The following is a 17,194-nucleotide window of genomic DNA, read 5'->3' on the forward strand; positions in this document are numbered from 1 at the left end:
TGAAAAAGTGTGAAAATGGGGGATTTTTGAACATTTGCTCATCGGCTGCATGAGAAAAAATGGCTGGAAACTTCAAATATCTCTGAAATTATGAATGATTTTAATGACAAAAATAGACTTGGTCAATTCCCAATAGAGATGAATATTTGGTGTTAAAATTGAGTGAATACGTTAAAAAATGTGGAAGGAGTTCAGGGCCCAAAATAGACCCAGAAGATATAATGATAAGAAAAATGAAAATTAAAGAATTAAACATTTTAAAATTTGTGAAAGCCTCCTGCATTCACAACCATTTAGTCAGATTAGTAGGACAACAACTCGCGCTTTTAGAACTACTGGGAATTACTGTTAAGCACTGGTAACAAACTACAGAGTATGGTTAAAGCAGAATAAAGATGTTTGGTCAGTAAATATATGGGAATTAAGCTGACTTGACACTTTTGCATTTGTATTAACTTTCGATCAAAACAAACATTAGTTCACAAGGTAATTATGGATGTCATGTCTTTATATAGATAACAGAACATGGTCAGAATTTGTGTTGTAATGTGTTCATAACTGAAGATGCACTAAGTAAGAGAAAGGTTTAATTTCTCTGCCTTTATAATGGGTGGGATGCTATAAAGAAATTATTGAATTTCCGTGCCCGTCTTTGGTCATAGTTAATGACAAACCGTGTATGGAATATGATCATAATTTCATTATTTTTCTGAACTTGAATGTCTTGAAGATTGAACATGTCTTTTGGAAAACTGGATGATTGATGACATTTTGTGCTCCCAAATACAAAGACACATATTTAACTCTTGCCAAGATCTAACTTCTGGGTGTGGACATTCAGCGGAGCTACAAGCAGAGGGCTTGTCGGTTCAGCGGTAGTCGTCAACATCACAACAGAGCCTCTGTTATCATCAAACAATAAATTAATGATACATGAAAAGAGCTGATACAATAGCATGCAGTTATCACATGTTAGAAGCCATATCCATCTTGAGCACATTATACTGTGCAGTTGGCATATTATATGGGGTGAAATCAGCAGTGTCAATAGAGTCAGATGCCTCAAGCGGAGGAGGCGAGAGCTTTTTGCCATTTGCGTGCAAGAGGGAAAGTGCAAGAGGGGCAGGGCACTGAATGGGCATTGTGCGTCTATTCCCGGGGCTTTTGGACACAACTTTACCACGCTACCAGGCTGGAAGAGCAGATTTCTTTTTCCTCCTTCACAGTCAGAGTGAGGAAGAGCTGGAGGCAGTATCCGGGGAGAGGGAAGTCTGGGTGTCCCTGCTCAGGCAGCTGCCCCCGCGACCCGGCCCCGGATAAGCGGATGAAAATGGATGGATGGATGGACAGTCAGAGTTATGAATTGCAACATCCCACTCACCACCTGGCACTGTAGTGCACACACATCGTGCAGTCAATTACTGTGGTGCATACCGGGTATTCAAAGTGTGACGGGCACAGCTGTTCCGAGTATGACAGCCTGCCAATAAAACAGGAACACGCTCGGTAACGTTGTCATAACTTTTACATAAAGCTTTTATTCTGAAAGAGCTGTGCCGGAAGTGTAGGCGCCGCACCGAATTCCTGCGTGACATCTCAGAACAGTAACCCGCACGGATCCAAAGGTAAACCCAGAGTTGTTACTCGTGTGTTGTCAGAACGGACGCGGTAAACAAACATTAGACACAGCAGCGTGCACAGTTATCGGATAGACAGCGTTCCCAGTCGGCTGGTGTTCACCGCTAGGAAGCTAGTTAGCTAGCACTGTGCTAATGCCTCTAGCGAGGACATGTAACCAAGGCAACGAAGTTTTTCCTAGCCTTAACCGGTAGCTAGTTTTGCTAGCAAATTTCAATTTTGATAGAAAGAGTGTGCACCCACGCATATTTCTTTAACATTTCTCCTAATACCCGGACAAAGACTATGCAGTCGATGAGGGCTAACAGGAAACATCTCAGCCCCCCACAGATGCTCCATTTCTCTGAAAGACAGTCCAAGTGATTATCCACCTGTTGGCTTTATATTTTATATTAGCCCACTGTGATTTTTAATTCAGTGCTACTCGGCTCCTTAGTCCTGAGTCAATGTTAGTTACTGCTCCATTAACCGTGTGTTGTTCATTTGTACAGAAATGCAGCAGCAGCAGGCTGCACACAGAACAACTATTGTCATCTTTCATGCAGTACAGTGGGACAAGTCCCTGTGTTTGCTGCTCTTAATGAAGCTTTAATTTGTACCCATTGCCAACAACAGGTAATAAATGTTGTTTGCTGTTTTTTGATTATGATCTTTCAGTTTACGTGTCGTGATGATCAGCCTGTGAAAGCTGTTGAATCATGTCTTACACGGCTCTGTAGGTCCTTAAGTTAAGTTCTGAAAATGAATGAATAAATAAATGAATGAATAACCCTGACAGTGTTATCATCATCATCATCATCATCATACTGTAGTGTGAGTTATTTGGAATCTCATGATTTGAGTTTGATTCTGAAGCCTCACCTGCACTTTACCACTGCACCCAGCAGGGACGTGCACCTGATTATAGAGGGGCAGGGTCTCAAAGTCAGAAAAAGGCAGTACGTGCGCGCATAGCGCGTGCCAAAAAAAATGTCAGGCCTTAATAACACAATATGTAGATTAATTAATGTAAAATTAATAAACACAGTACTTGTATAAAGCTAACTACTTAGCTGTGTATGCTGTGTAGCTGTGAGTGACATGCAATTGCCATTTCTTTTGTGTCAACAAGTTATTGTCAACATGAGTTTATTCACATTATCATTATGCTGAGGTTTAGAAGACATGCAATTCAGCTGCATTTCTTAAAAAGCAATAAAACACTGGTTTATTATTTGGCTGTTTATTGGAGGCCAAGTGCAGACTAGAAATACAGGCTACACATCTAAAAATGTGACAAAACCAAGAAATGACTACTGTGACTGTTAGTAGAACAACAATGTTTACAACAGCAAAGTCACAGTAAACTCAATATCTGGAAGAAGTTTAAGATTTGTGGCAAGATAAACAGCCGACACAGACAGCTGTCATATTATTCTTAACTCTCATTAACAAGCAGTTAGCTTAACAGTCTTAACTGTCAAACGATTAATTTTTTTTAATCGCGATTAATCGCATTTTGTCCATAGTTAACTCGCGATTAATTGCAAATTAATCGCAATATTTTGGGCACATTTTTTTCTGTTCTAAATGTACCTTAATGTGTTTTTTTCATGTTCTTAATACTTTTAACAACATAAGAAAGGGCAAATATGCTTGCTTTATGAAAATGTTTATTCAACACTTCAAATCATGCAGGAAAATAAAAGGCTCAAAAAATATCCCATCACCCTAAATGGGATCAAAACATGGTGATATCAGCTTTTGGCAAGGGGAGGCGGTGGGCTCTCTGCATCTGCCTTGTGTTTGACTTGATAATGATGATATCTGAGACTCGACGTACTTCGATGGTAACTAATTTCATGTCTACAGTACTTGCAGATAACTTTTGTCCTATCGACTGAACCATCTGGCAGTGTTTTGAAAGTGTATTTGCCGTTCGTAAGTCCTTTCTCCATTTACTTTCACTTTCGCTTCTCAGTCCACTGTGTTTTTCCTGAACGCCAACCCTGCTTCTTCTTCTTCTTCGTGTTATTAACGCGTTAACTTTGACAATCTAATTATTTGATTTATAAGGGCTTTACATTGCACCCCATTGGAGTGTAGAGCTGGGTTCTTAGCGGGGGGCTTTTAATTTCAAAGTGGTGACCGTTCATAGAGAGAGACAGAGCGGAGCAGCGGACAGAGAAGCGGCTTTATAGGCTCAACACACTCACAACACCATATTACGTACGAAATTCGTACAGTAGAGAACAGTAGCGTTTTTATACCGCCTTTTTTTTTACATCCCTACGCACAACAGGATTTTATTTATTCATTAAAAAACACACAAAAAGGGCACTTTATAATTTGAGGCAAAAAGGGCAGGGGCTCAAGCACCCCTTGGGCCTTATGTGTGCACGTGCCTGGCACCCAGTGACACGGTGGAGTCTATGCTTCCATCAGACCCACCAGTGTTCTCTTTTTAATGGTCTCTTGTAAAGAGTGCAGTTGATTGTGTGATACTGAGGGCTGCAAATGATGTACTGGTTTCACCCATCAAATTTAAGCAACCTTCTTTTGCTTGAATGTGGAGGACACAGCCAGTGTATCATTTGCAGCCTAAGTGGGGGAGCTTACGTAGTGGGAGAGTCATTATCAGCCCCTCATGACTTTGACGGCTTCATGTCCTGTGTGAGGTTATCACTCGACTGATTGCTGGACCAAAGAAGAATGTGATTGTGACATGCTTTGTTACATAAAAGGTCAACTAAAGTCAAGCTGTTCACCAGTTAAAACGTCAACGGTTGGAAGCTCCGGCACAGTTACTCCAGTGAAATGGTTTAACACCAGTTGTCCAAACTACTTTTGGTTGATAGAATGCAACAGTTTGCAACTTTATTATTTATTTATTTGTTTGTTTGTCAGTTGATTATTTTCTGAATTAATCTGTGAGATGTTTGGTCAATAAAGTGTTGATCAGTGATCACCCTTCACATTACGGGGGTACTTTTCTTATCATTATTCAAAACAAATAATTTATTGTTAGACTGTGTGTAACAATGGATTCATTGACAATTTTTTGTCCATAGCAATGATGACAGATCCTTCACTCCTCAACTCTGAGCTGGAGTTACAGCAACAAGAGGAGCTCTACCAGCAGCTGCTGTTACAGGTAATATTCTTTGGCTTTAGGCGAGTCTCCATATCTTCACGGCTCAGTTTAATGCTAATTAATTCAAAAGGGTCGTTTTATAAGTGCACAATGTGTTATCTCTTTTCTAAAAGGTAAGTCTTGCTGAGAAGGAATAGTTCAACATGTTGGGTGCTTATTTGCTTTTAAGTTAAGAGAGTCACATGAGAAGATCAATACCAATAGGGCTGAACAATGAATAGGAATATTATCAAAATTGCATTATGCCCATGTGCAATATCCAGATCACAAGAGATGCATATTTTTTTTCACCCCACAGCATACCAATTAAAGCCTTGTGATTTCTAGTGGCCTACAAATTATATCCTCCAGGCTTAAGGGAAATTGCTTGTTTGGTACAGACCCCGGCAAAAATCACATCACTGTTTTTATCATAATAATTTTTTCAGGGAAAATAGATATGACTCTATCTTTGAAAACGTTTTCAACATTTTTTGCATATCCTTCACCTAAATATGTCTTTGATGTCTGTATGTATGTATGTATGTATGTATTAGTAAGCAGGGCCAGAACAGACTGCATAGGTTCTAGTTAAGAGTTTGCAGAAGCATGCTGAGGACGTTCTACCATTCTGTGGTAGCAAATGATGTTTGTCAAAGCTGTTATGTGTTGGGGCAGCAGGGTGAGGTCAGACTGCACCAACATATTCATCAAACTCATCGGCACATATGCTGTAAACGGGGAAACTTCTTACCTACCTCTTTGCAACGAAGCGATTAACCTTTTTTTTTTTTTTTTTAAATGTCAAGCAACGAAATATAGTGTTGTTTCATTTATTATTGTACACAAACTTTAAACCCGTAATCTTGTTGCTGGGAAACAGATTTGTGAATCAGCTTTGGTAAGATGATAGATGGTACAGATTGTACAAAACTAGTAATAAGAATGTGCTGTTTTGCTTGCAAATTAGGAAATTGTTTCTCTTTCCATCCTCAGGAACTTAGTTCATTTGTTTTGATAACTCTGTAGCTTTCCAAAATCCCTCTGATCGTAAAGAGACATGGGTTATGATTTCCCTTTCCCTTTCCCTCAGAGGGCCAGTAACATCCTGCAGCAAAAGCCCCTCAAGTGAAAGTATAGTATATACCAGTATAGATGGGTATATTGTATTTAAAAGATTCCAATTGTGATCTGATGCCACCAAAAAGCTCAATGTAGTGAAACCCTGGCATACACAGTCGTTCGTCCTGCCATGGTAGTAACATAATTGACGCAACAATAGTTTTTAAATTGTTAGTATGTGTAAAACTATATGTAAAATGTGTCTGCGAACCATTACCAAAATAACGTTACTGCTGGTCATTTATTTAGACCATGGGACAGATGCCGACTGAAAATCCAGACTCCAAAGTAATTCGACCACAACCTGGTAAGTAGCTCCACAATTCAAGTTATATGAAATCTTCATATATGGAAGACAGCGCCTCAGATTGCTCAAGCATTTATTGTGTTTGTCTTCATCTCTTTGTTTTCTTTTTCTTTCTCATCTATCCGTCCTAGGCATGTGTGTGAAGACTCTGTCAGAGCCTGGCAAGCAGAAGGTGTTCGTCAACATCTGTCAGTCGAACTCGGTCCCACCGCCACCAGAACTCTCCAGAGAGGAGCTGGTGGAGCTGCTTCAATCAGAAGATCCCAGCGGTTTCAGAGTTCCCATGAGCCTTGGCGAGCCACACACAGAAACGGACAACAGTATGTAACTAAAGCCACAAATGTTGTACTGTTTATCTTTTTTCATTTTAGTTTGTATTTTTGCCCTTCTGGTTCCCTTGTCTTTTTTTTATGGATTTTCTGGGAAATGCCTAAAATAAGGTCTGCGGTTAACACAGGAGTTTTCACATTTTGTTTAACAACATAGAATCCTATCAGTTAATAGCCCATGTCTAAATTCTAAAATGTCAGCGCGTGTTAAAAAAGGCAGTTGTTGCTGAATTAAGTGGCTAAATGAGACTACAGAGGTTTTTGGCGAAATTGAATGTCATCACGCTGGAATACCTCGTCTCTTGTCTTTGTTTTAGCTGTCTGGTAGCCTTTCTGTGACATCCTTGTGATAACTCTGAGACCCCCTAAGAGGTCTACAGATGTTAGTTTCTGCAATAATCCAATTTTGAAAAGTCCCATAGATCTTTTTTTAAGGGAACCAGGATAATGTTAGGTTGGAGCTAAGCACTTTATTCCCATCAGTAATTTAACTAAGATAACAATCAGATCAAATAATTAGCCATTTGGTTTTTATTAAATGGAACTCACACCCCATTTCACCAAAGCAGAACTGGTTGTGCTTCATTTTATGTATCCAATTGTAAATACGAGCCAAACCAAAGTGAAATTGGAACCTGACGCATTGGTTCACTGCAAGAACCACTCAATAGCAGATATTGCATGTCCTGAAGTGCAAATCAAAGTGTGTGTGTGTGTCATAGTCTACAGGACACTGTGGATTGTGCATTGGGAAATTCCCTCCGTTGATGAAGCATTCCTTGATTACAGTGGTTCTGTTCGAAGGTTGTAGAAATGAGGGCCAGTTCCCTAGATGGCACTGAGGTTTCTACAAAACAAGTTTATGAATGTTCGTGATTCACAGTTGGCTCCATGTGTTGTTTTTCTTTCTGAGGTATCCAGGAACGTAAGTGGCATTTTGCCAACAGCCCGGTCAGAATTTATCACTGTGCACGTTGCCAGTTTCGTAAAGACTTCAACAGCGGAATCTGCTACAACTATCGGAAATAATAACCATAATTCACTTGGTTAAAATTTGTACCACATAATGAATCTTAAGCGCGGTGTTCACTCTTCAAGAGGACCCTCAACTTGGGCACACTTGGTGTGAAAGTGCTGGTGTCACACACAAAATCGGACAAACACCAGTTATCTTCTAAAGGTCTCTAGCGAGGTCACATTATCACACACTTTTGTTCGCCCTTATCACCAGTTACTGGTCCAAGTTCATCCATTTCCTTTCCTGCAGCCTCACGTGTTCCACTGTGGAACTTCTCTCACACACACACACACCAGGGTTATTATGGTTAATTAAATTAAATTCCCAGATAAAAACTAAAAGTAATTCTGGGACCGCACTTTTCCTTACTTTTTCATACTTCGTGTAGGTCTTAAATTTAGTTCAAAATGGTTGTAAAAAGGTCTTAAAAAGTCTCAAACTTGACTTGTTCAAACCTGCAGATAGCGTGATGAACCAAAGCTATTTTTCTGGAAAAGTACCCTTAGTCATTGTTTCAGTTTTGGTATGACTGAGAACAGTCTCTGGCAACAGACAATGAGTCATTGCCAAAAATTTCCAGAATTCACAGCTGTGTGTCATCAGGATCTTCTAAATTCTAATTGCATATCATTATAAAAGTTGGGTACTTTTGTTATGTTATTATGCCACTGGCAGTAGCAGCAACTGTCACAATAGTTTGAGAACACCAATAAATATATAACATGTAATTTGATAGTGGAGCTGTCTCCCTTCCTTGTTTAAAGTCTTGCAGTCTGGAGTTTGGAGATAAAAGTGGACTTAGCCAGTATATTTGAATGATACAGCTCCCAGGTCCCTCCGTCTTCCTCTCTGCTGCTGCAGCCCTGCCGTAACAGAGGATGCCAGATAACCAAGATGGCGCATTCACTTAAGATCAATACAACTAAAGACAATGACGAGTGCCCCATGCGGATCACTGTATATATCCTGAGTAACAAACAACATCGCAGCAAGCGGAGTTACCAGCTAATCATTAAGCGGTGCAACGTCATACTGCCTTTCTGAAGCACGAGTAATGTTTTTTCTCTAAACTAATTCAACCACTTCAGAACGTACTGAACAAAAACGTTATAAACACCCGGTCACCTGAGATACACTTTTGCTAACCAGTAGCCATAAAGACAAAATTTTTCTGCTCTGTTGCCTTTCAGCCATTAGCCGTTTTCATACTGGGCAGTATGCTGCCAATTGGCCGTCCTTTTTGCGGCTAGGTCCGCGGATTTAGACAGAGGGCAGTAAATTGGGGGTCTGTTTTGGTCCGCCAATTTGAAGCCTCTGAGGGTACACTTATTGCCGCCTCCATTGCTATGTAAATCCAAGCTGTCGTTCTGCCGGCAAATGCGTGACACGGGCGGAGGTGTCAATGACCTGCACTGTTGTGCGACCCACAACCACACACCCACCGCTAAGAACCCAGTTCTAAACTCCAATGGGGTGTAATGTAAAGCTCTTATTTTAAAGACAAATTGGACCTGCTTCTCTTCACGCCAAACTTTGTGCTTTACGTCACATCACATGTTTACGCCTACCCTAGTGTTGGCCAAGTGGTGGCTTTTTGGAAAAGAAGGAATATTACACCTCCCTTATAGATAGACAAGGCGGTACATTGCAGCCTTTACCTTGCTGTAAATGTGCCGGCTTTTCTATCTAAAAGGGGCTATTGTTCACAGTTTGAGTTTGAGCTTGAAAGTATCTGCCTCATTTATAAAACTGTGTGTAGGATTGACGTCAAAAGGTGGCGTACGCACGAAACACAGAAAGTGCTTACACACAAAAATATCCTGAATCATAAAACGGTGCGCACGCACGTCCTACGCCGATTTCCCTTCATAAATCACAATTCACTCTAAATGTGGCGCACCTGTTTGCGGGTCGTACCACGGCCATAGTTGCCTATGAATATTCAGAGAAACGCCCCTAATTAATATTCATTCATGACTGGAAGCATGCCGAAAGCAGAGAGAAAGGCGGAAGTTCTTGTCGGGGAGGTGGAGAAGAAGAAGGCTGTATTATTTGGTGGACACAGTGTTGGGGTCATCAGTGCCAAAAAGGCTCTAGAGTGGCAGCATTTGGCAGACAATTTAAATGATGTTGCCTCAGAATGTCGGAGTGTGGCCGAAGTGAAAAAAAAAGTGATCAGACATAAAAGTGGAAGCAAAAAAGCGCCTGGCGTCACACAGGCAGAGCGTCTGTGCCATGGGCGGGGGAACGGGTCAACCGGAGCATGATGAAAAACTGGCAGGTATCATCGGAGAATCCTTCCTGAGTGCAGTGGTGACGGAGGGGGAGGGGGACACCGATGCCGGCCCAATTCACTCTCACTCGGTTCTCTTGTAGCAACATGAGTGCAGTTAGTGGCACCGATTACATTTGGACCGGACATTGCTACAAATTGCGCTTTTTTATTTGCCTGTTCACCCACGTATAAGGAAACTTTATGTACTGCTGCGACAAACCAATTATACCTCCTAACACGTCTGGCATAACACGGCTAAAGGTTGGCTGGGATATCCCTGACCTGTCAGCCAATTCCCTCTGGAATGTGCTGGTTGCCAGAAACCCGAGTGTTGTGAGCACTTGAAGCGGGACTGGCACGGAGTGGTTTCTGCGGGTGCTCCTCTCTAACACTGGGCCCAATACCGCACATAGATCCAAGAGGACAGCTCGTGAGAGTCGGAAACGGCTCATCAGCCATTGTCACTGTTGGCCAGTGGATCTTGCTGGTTTCTGAAGTTCCGCTCCCTCCGTATCCATCCATTTGCCACATCCTCCAACAGTGCCAAACCAGCCATTGTGCGCCATAACGCATTGTGAATACATGCCTTTTATATACCCATCTACGTAATATCTGCTACACGTGTGAGAATTACCCTGGTTGGCTAACAGTCCTTCAGACTAACAATATAAGATAATTATAGTCTTTATTTGTATGGCAACAAAACACAACACACAGTTTCCCCCGTTTCTTTCTTCTGCCATCAGTGGCGCAGTTTCCCCTTACTCCAGTTATGTGCGTATGCATGGGTCAGAGTTTGCGTGGAGGACCGCACATTTTCCCGTCAAGTTCTCTTTTTATAAATCCCACAGTCTACGTAGAGAGTGGCGTCCGCCGCCTTTTGTGCATACGCAACGTACGCAAATGAGGCCCCAGGTGAGAACAGACACTGCGCCTGCGCGGGGGAGAGGCACTGCGCAGTGCCCACTGCATGAGGGGGGGGGGGCAGCAGTGTATGCACGAGAATGATCGACGCTTCTCAGACACCCCCCTCAGCTCTGATTGGTTGTGTTGATTTGGGGGCGATGGATTTTTGCAAACTAAATTACAGCCACTGGGTGGAGCCACAGACAGCTTACCTTTATCTTATTCTACTGTCAGATCATAATCACAATTTTAGCAAATATAACAAATAAGCTATAGACTACAACTTTAAGCCTGTGGGTTCAAATATTTAATCATGACTTTGAATTCCTGGCACAGGCTCAGCGAGCTCTCGGTTACACAGTCATGGTAAGACATAATCCTCTAGTGTTAGTGTTAGGGGGCTCCTCTCCTGGAAAAAATATTTGCATGTTTAAAGTTAAATACATCAATCCTGTGCACTTTAAAATTAGGAGATTATATCATAAATAACATAACATGAATAAGAAATTGTAGAAGCTCTGCTGCCTGGTGGTTAGTCTAGCCCTAACAATTCCCTGTACAGCTTTGGCTATACAATGTTAACACATGCCTTGTAGTAGGCATAGTCAACAGTTAGAAATCAGTAAATAGCTTCCCATCTGGTATTCATCCAGAGTTGTGTAACTAAAAATTCACTGAGAGACTAGTTAATGTCATTGTCGAGTCATTGTCTTGATTAAAAACTATGAGCCCCTGTAAGGAGTACCATCTTAACTATACACTACTCAAAATTAGTTTTTGGACTTTGGGATACGGTTGCGATATGCATGTGCATGTTTATACAATAGAAGTCAATGAAATGTGTCACATTATTTTTTTGGGGACACAAAAATATTTACAAAAAACACATGGTAGAAATTCAGATATGTCACAGGATAAACAGTCAAGTGAAGCACTAAAATACCCCAATAACCCAACTCATTTTGAGTAGTGTGTATTGTTTGATCTTTCTGGTTGAGGTTGCTGCTAGAGAACGCAAGTAACATTTTGCACACATGCATAAGAACGCATGTCCACTTTCCCACACAATTATCTTTTCCGAGCTGCGTTTCATAAACACTGTCATTTGATTACCTTTATCAAACATAATAAATGACACAGAGCAGCACTGAAAGTGGCTGCTAAACAGAACTCAGACCAAGGAAAACAGTGCCTAGGTTAGCAAGAATGTTTGTGCATGTGAGTAAGATAGGGTGTGTAGGCGTACAGCAAGAAATGGGGGCATTTAGCTGAAGCAAGAGGCACATGATATCGGAGATTATTTAATGGGATTTTTGAGAATTTTTAGAATTTTAGAAAAACTATGGGGAAAGTAGACCTTGGCGGCCCACCAGAGTCTCTATAATTAATGAACATTGGGCCTCCTTCATGAACCGTTCTTACGAACAAATTTGTTCTTAAGTCCCACTTACGAAGATTTTACGAAGATTGTGGCATTCATTAATTTTTTTTTATCTAGGAGTTTTTCTTAGGCAAGAACAAATCCTACGAACACTCAGGAGTACTCTTACGCACATTTCAGTGCCGAAATGTTGGCATGGTTGTGTTTTCTTCTCTTGTGTAGCTCAATATTACAGTGATAATTCTGTCATATTTATTCATTTATTTATTCATTTCATATTTTTGGTAATTTACAAAGAATTTAAATTCTAAAATAAATTAAATGTGCCAATGATTTAAGATAAATCAAGTAAATTGGAAACATGCCATCAATTAGTAACCCCCCCACCTTATTCATATGTGGCATTTCTCCATTCAAGGCCCACAAAACAATGGCATATATATTGCTCCTGTGGCTTTCATCAATGTAAGAACACAGCTGCGAACAATTCTGAGGCTTACGAACGAGTTGGTGAATCTGACGTAGGGTTTTCTTAAGGAACCTCTTAAGACTAACGTAAGAAAGAATCTAAGATTCTTAAGAAGATATTGATGAATGAGGCCCATTGTTCCTAGGTGGTCAGTGTAATCTTCATAGGAAACAGGAAACAGGAAAGATGATCAGGAAAGATCATCTTGTCCTTTCTTCATTGCCGACTTCAGTGGGAGGCCTTTGCAGCTTCATACTGACGATGTCAAGCAAAATTGTCAAAACAGATGTCATGCATCCTGCAAGCAGGCAGTTCACGTCAGGGCAAATGGTTGATATGAACTTCCTGTAACATTAAGTCTTCTGGAGGGGACCTGAGAAATTACTCAGAGAGCTAGAACACATCAAATCCTTAACTCTAAGGGCTTTGTGTGTTCTAATGTGTGAGAGGAGTGGAGGGAGACAGAAGGCTCGACACCAGTCAATTGGTGACAACAGCTGCGTCCCCAGTTTTGAACTTGATGTGTCTTTACAGCACTTTTTTTTTTTTAACAGAAACATTAATCACATTCATATCTCTTCTCTCTTGGTCAGAGGATTTATATATCTAGTGGTTTCCAGTTCATAAGAACTATTTAATTGATTAATATATGTTGTTGACTTACTGTCTCAATATATTTTAATACACACATGGCACATTTTACAGATAGAACTCTGCTATTTTATTTCTCATTATGGTGCTAATAGAAGGGTAGGATGTTATAATTCTAAAAAAAATGTTCTCTCTGTTTTAGACTCTCAGGGTTGCACAGCGTATGATGTGGTCATTAACCAGGAGTTCTTCCAAAAGTGCCAGGTGTGTTTTCTTGTTTTTGGTCTTGTTAGATTTTTTTTCTTTATGTGTACAACAATCTAATTTTGTTATTCTTGTTAAAGGTTAGATAAAACGATATAGTTGTGACACTTGCTTGGGATGATGTATGTCAAACTGTGGAGGTTTACTGTTAAGTTCACATCTGTATAATGTAGTTTAAGTTGGTTAATACAGGGTTCGTACGGGTGCTTGAAATCCTTGAAAGTGCTTGAATTTCAATGTTGCATTTTCAAGGTCTGAAAAGTGCTTGGATTTTAGTTTAAGTGCTTGAAAGTGCTTGACATTATAACTCTGTGTCTTTCACAAAATTGGGATCAGACTGTATAATTAATTTCTGAAGTTTTTGCTATTATAAAATATAATTTTAGATGTTTACAGCATGATACAGTGTACATAATTGTGATAAAAAGTGAAGAAAAAAATCACAAGTTTATATATTCCTGTAGATACGTATTTCACCCCAGCAATAAGGTGCTGGAAAATCTTAAAAATTACCCTTAAAAGTGCTTGAAAAGTGCTTGAATTTGACCTTGAAAAAAGTGTACGAACCCTGTTAATAGGTTAATGAAATATTTTGCAATGTTTTAAAGATGTATTCTTTTATAAATAAAACAAAATCAAGATTTTTTATTTATTTTTTTTTTTTTTTATTTTATTTATTTGTGCTGAGCTTCTGAAATTTTCCACACTTGACCAACAGAGGGCCTCTCAGTGCCACAGTTGAATTTTTTTAAGCTTCCTTTGAATGCAATTGAAATGCTGCATGAAAATAAGCGGAAGTGCTCATTTAACAGTGTGAAATGTGTTTGTATGTCCATGTCTTGTAGAAGGATCCCTTATTCCAGCAGTTTGTTATTCTGGTGTCTGTCGAGGGTTTAGAGAACAAATACAACCTGGAGCTAAGTAGAGGCAAGTGTATTTTTTTGGTCTTTGTATGCGTGTTTGATTTTCATGTTGGTAGCAGTTGTTGAGATTAGTTCTTCTGATTTTGCAGACTGGAAAGTGCTGAAGAACCGAAAGTTCTTGGGTTCTGTCAGCGAGCAGAACATCCGGACAAAGAGCAGGCCGGTGATACAAGAGCTGCAGCCTCAGTACGTTCCTCTGACTGTCTCTGTCTGAATGGACAGCTTAACAGAAAACAAGGGTGACATTTGGAGCTTCTTGCAGGGTTGTAATTTTTCTAAAAAGTCAAGTTTAAGATCACCAGATGTAGGATCGGCATCAGATTGTAGCAACTCATGGATACCACCCACATAAATACATGTTTCATTTCAGGCATTTTTCCCTCAGAAATTTCCAAAAATATGATGATATACAAAAATGCCTTATCCTGCAAGACCCATCCTCCATCCAAATTTCGTAGAAATCTGTTCAGTAGTTTTTGTGAAATGCTGTTTACAAACCAACCAACTATTGACAAGGGTTAATTGTCAAGGAAACCATCTGTGGGCAGAGTAAATGGGAAACAGTAGCTTAGAGAAAGCATTCCTTATAAAATAGCCACGTTTTATTTTGTAATTTTTACCAGCTTGCCTGAACTAGCTACAGCTGGTAGACATCTCCTTCCTGTACTCCACCACTGATCCTTGCATTAGTTGTTGTTTACTCCAGTGCAGATCCCCAAAATTCTACAACAATACATCATTATGTGCCATATCATATCAAATCTAATAAGAGCTGAAAACTTTCTCTTATTTTCTGCCTTAAAAATAAGTAAATAAAAATGATACTGACACATACTGGTTTACAGTGACTTCTAAGATGTGTGATATTATGATTCGATGATCTGTTCCTTTTCCTACAGGGAGAGCTCCACTGCTGCAGCCAAAAGGTGAAGCCCTTCTTATGCCCGTGTTAGACGTGTTATGTTAAGTCAGAGCAACTCACCAGACACTTTGATAAGTTTGTTTTTTTCACTTTTATTGATTTGGGCCCACTGTTTCTCCTTTGTTTCTCATCCCTGCTTTTTAATGTCACCGAATATACTCAATAATTGTGTCTTTCTTGTCTCAGTGTATTGACTCCTCACTCTCCTTGTCACCACTTATGTCTTCACCGGCTACAGACCAGAGTTCACTTTGCTTGTGGAGCCACCTGTTGGGGACCCTGAGTACCTAATTGCAGAAATAAATCTACCTGGGGTGGTGAGACATATACTACACTTAAACATAAACACACTCCACTTGTCTACTATGTCCCTTACTCTGATCTGCCCCAAATTCAAATATGAACTCCCATTTAAACTCCCTGTCCTGTGAGGTAAATGTAAATCAAGCAGGATATAAATGACAAAAAGGCTTGGAACCAATTAGCCATTATTCGGTGATTTAGTGATTGAGTGACACAATTTGGGAGATACTTTGTGAAGCTGATCATTTTCTGTCTTTCTGCAGACTACAACAAACTATTGTTGGTCAAATGTAGATTTATACATATTGTACTGCATTTTTTTTTTATTGAGATACAGTTTGAAACATTGCAAGAAGGAAATGAGCTTTATGACAAAACGGAGAGCATCAGCATGAAACAAAACTTTTTGATTAACTAAAATTGCATCCTGAAAGAATGATGTGCTGTACAGTTTAGTCTGTGAGAACTAACCCTGAAGTCCATTACAAGTCCGAACTCAATAGTTCTGAGGCAATATTCCCAACTTCCAATCTAAATGTGTCCCAGTGCATCTGCTCGGAAAAACATGGATGCTAGCTGCAAATATACTTGTATTTATTAGCAGCAACAACAACAGTTGATTTAGCAGATTAGCACACCCAGAAAAGACACAGGAGAAGTAGGCTCCTGCCGCATCCTTGACTTCTTTCGAGCACAAGTCAGCTACAATAGAAATGGCAAGTACCAAGTTGTTACAGCACGTTTCACAACACAACATTATGTTATGTTCAACTCATGGCTTATTCTTCTGTCTAAAATAATTTCCTCTTGAAGAAGTAACGCATTCTGTAAAAAAGTCAGCTGGGAGCTGAGTTTTCAACCAGCTCAAAGTTTTAGGTTTAGCATATGTTTGCTACTTCTAAACAAACTGTCATGTCAAGGTCATCGCATCTTAAACAGTACATCATGTATAGGTGCATATACAAAAGCTCAGTGTCAGCCGGGTGAACTTGTCTCCTGTGCAGACGTCTTGTCGCTCTCTGGTTCTTGATGTTGGTGAGGACCGACTGGTGTTGACGGCTCGGCCCTCCCTCTTCCATCTCGACATCTTCCATCCCTTCCTTGTTGACCAGGAGAACAGTGTGGCACAGTACAACAACAACACTCAGGTACAAATCTTGCGCACGGACACTATATATACTCCACACAACAATCTTGTACTGTAGCACCAACCAGCAAGCAGCGCTACCAAAAAATGGCAATGGGTATGATGGTGTGTATCAACATCTGCTGCACTTATAAACTAAGCAATACAATCAAATGCATTAACATAGTTTGTTCCTTTTTTGTCTCTCACAGATCCTTACAGTCACCATGCCTGTGGTGCCTTCATGAGACTAGTGACCATAACTGTCCAGTTATTTATTTAAAACGCTGCTGTGATAATAAAAGTGTTTTTTACAAAATCAAATGTGTTTGTGTTCTTCACTGTCTTTTTTTTTGAGTGGTGCAAATCTGCTCTCAGATTACTGTACTTAATTCCCCTAAATCCCTCATCCTTTTTCTGTTTGGTTCTGCTTTTGAAACGGGTATTGGATGCATTGTCAGGTAGCATTAGAAGTTGCCTGTGAACATTTGTAAGCATAGATTTCCAT

The 17,194-nt window shown here is 40.1% G+C and overlaps 1 protein-coding gene across 2 annotated transcripts; it reads left to right on the top strand.

Moving 5' to 3' along the window:
* Nucleotides 1-1,357: 1,357 nt before the first annotated feature.
* pih1d1 (PIH1 domain containing 1) lies at nucleotides 1,358-17,010 on the top strand. 2 transcript variants are annotated; one of them, XM_030406394.1, is made up of 11 exons: nucleotides 1,358-1,625; nucleotides 4,689-4,771; nucleotides 6,122-6,179; nucleotides 6,311-6,499; nucleotides 13,351-13,412; nucleotides 14,258-14,339; nucleotides 14,425-14,521; nucleotides 15,235-15,261; nucleotides 15,496-15,574; nucleotides 16,565-16,708; nucleotides 16,899-17,010. In XM_030406394.1, exons 2-11 carry the CDS (start codon nucleotides 4,691-4,693, stop codon nucleotides 16,932-16,934), a joined length of 855 nt encoding a protein of 284 aa, XP_030262254.1. In that variant the 5' UTR covers nucleotides 1,358-1,625; nucleotides 4,689-4,690; the 3' UTR covers nucleotides 16,935-17,010. The 2 variants fall into 2 exon arrangements, with proteins under 2 accessions (XP_030262254.1, XP_030262255.1); XM_030406395.1 differs by lacking the exon at nucleotides 1,358-1,625 and adding an exon at nucleotides 1,692-1,997.
* The last annotated feature ends 184 nt before the right edge of the window (nucleotides 17,011-17,194 follow it).

This window comes from Sparus aurata, chromosome 23 (genome assembly GCF_900880675.1).
Source record: "Sparus aurata chromosome 23, fSpaAur1.1, whole genome shotgun sequence".
NCBI classification, from domain to species: Eukaryota; Metazoa; Chordata; class Actinopteri; order Spariformes; family Sparidae; genus Sparus; species Sparus aurata.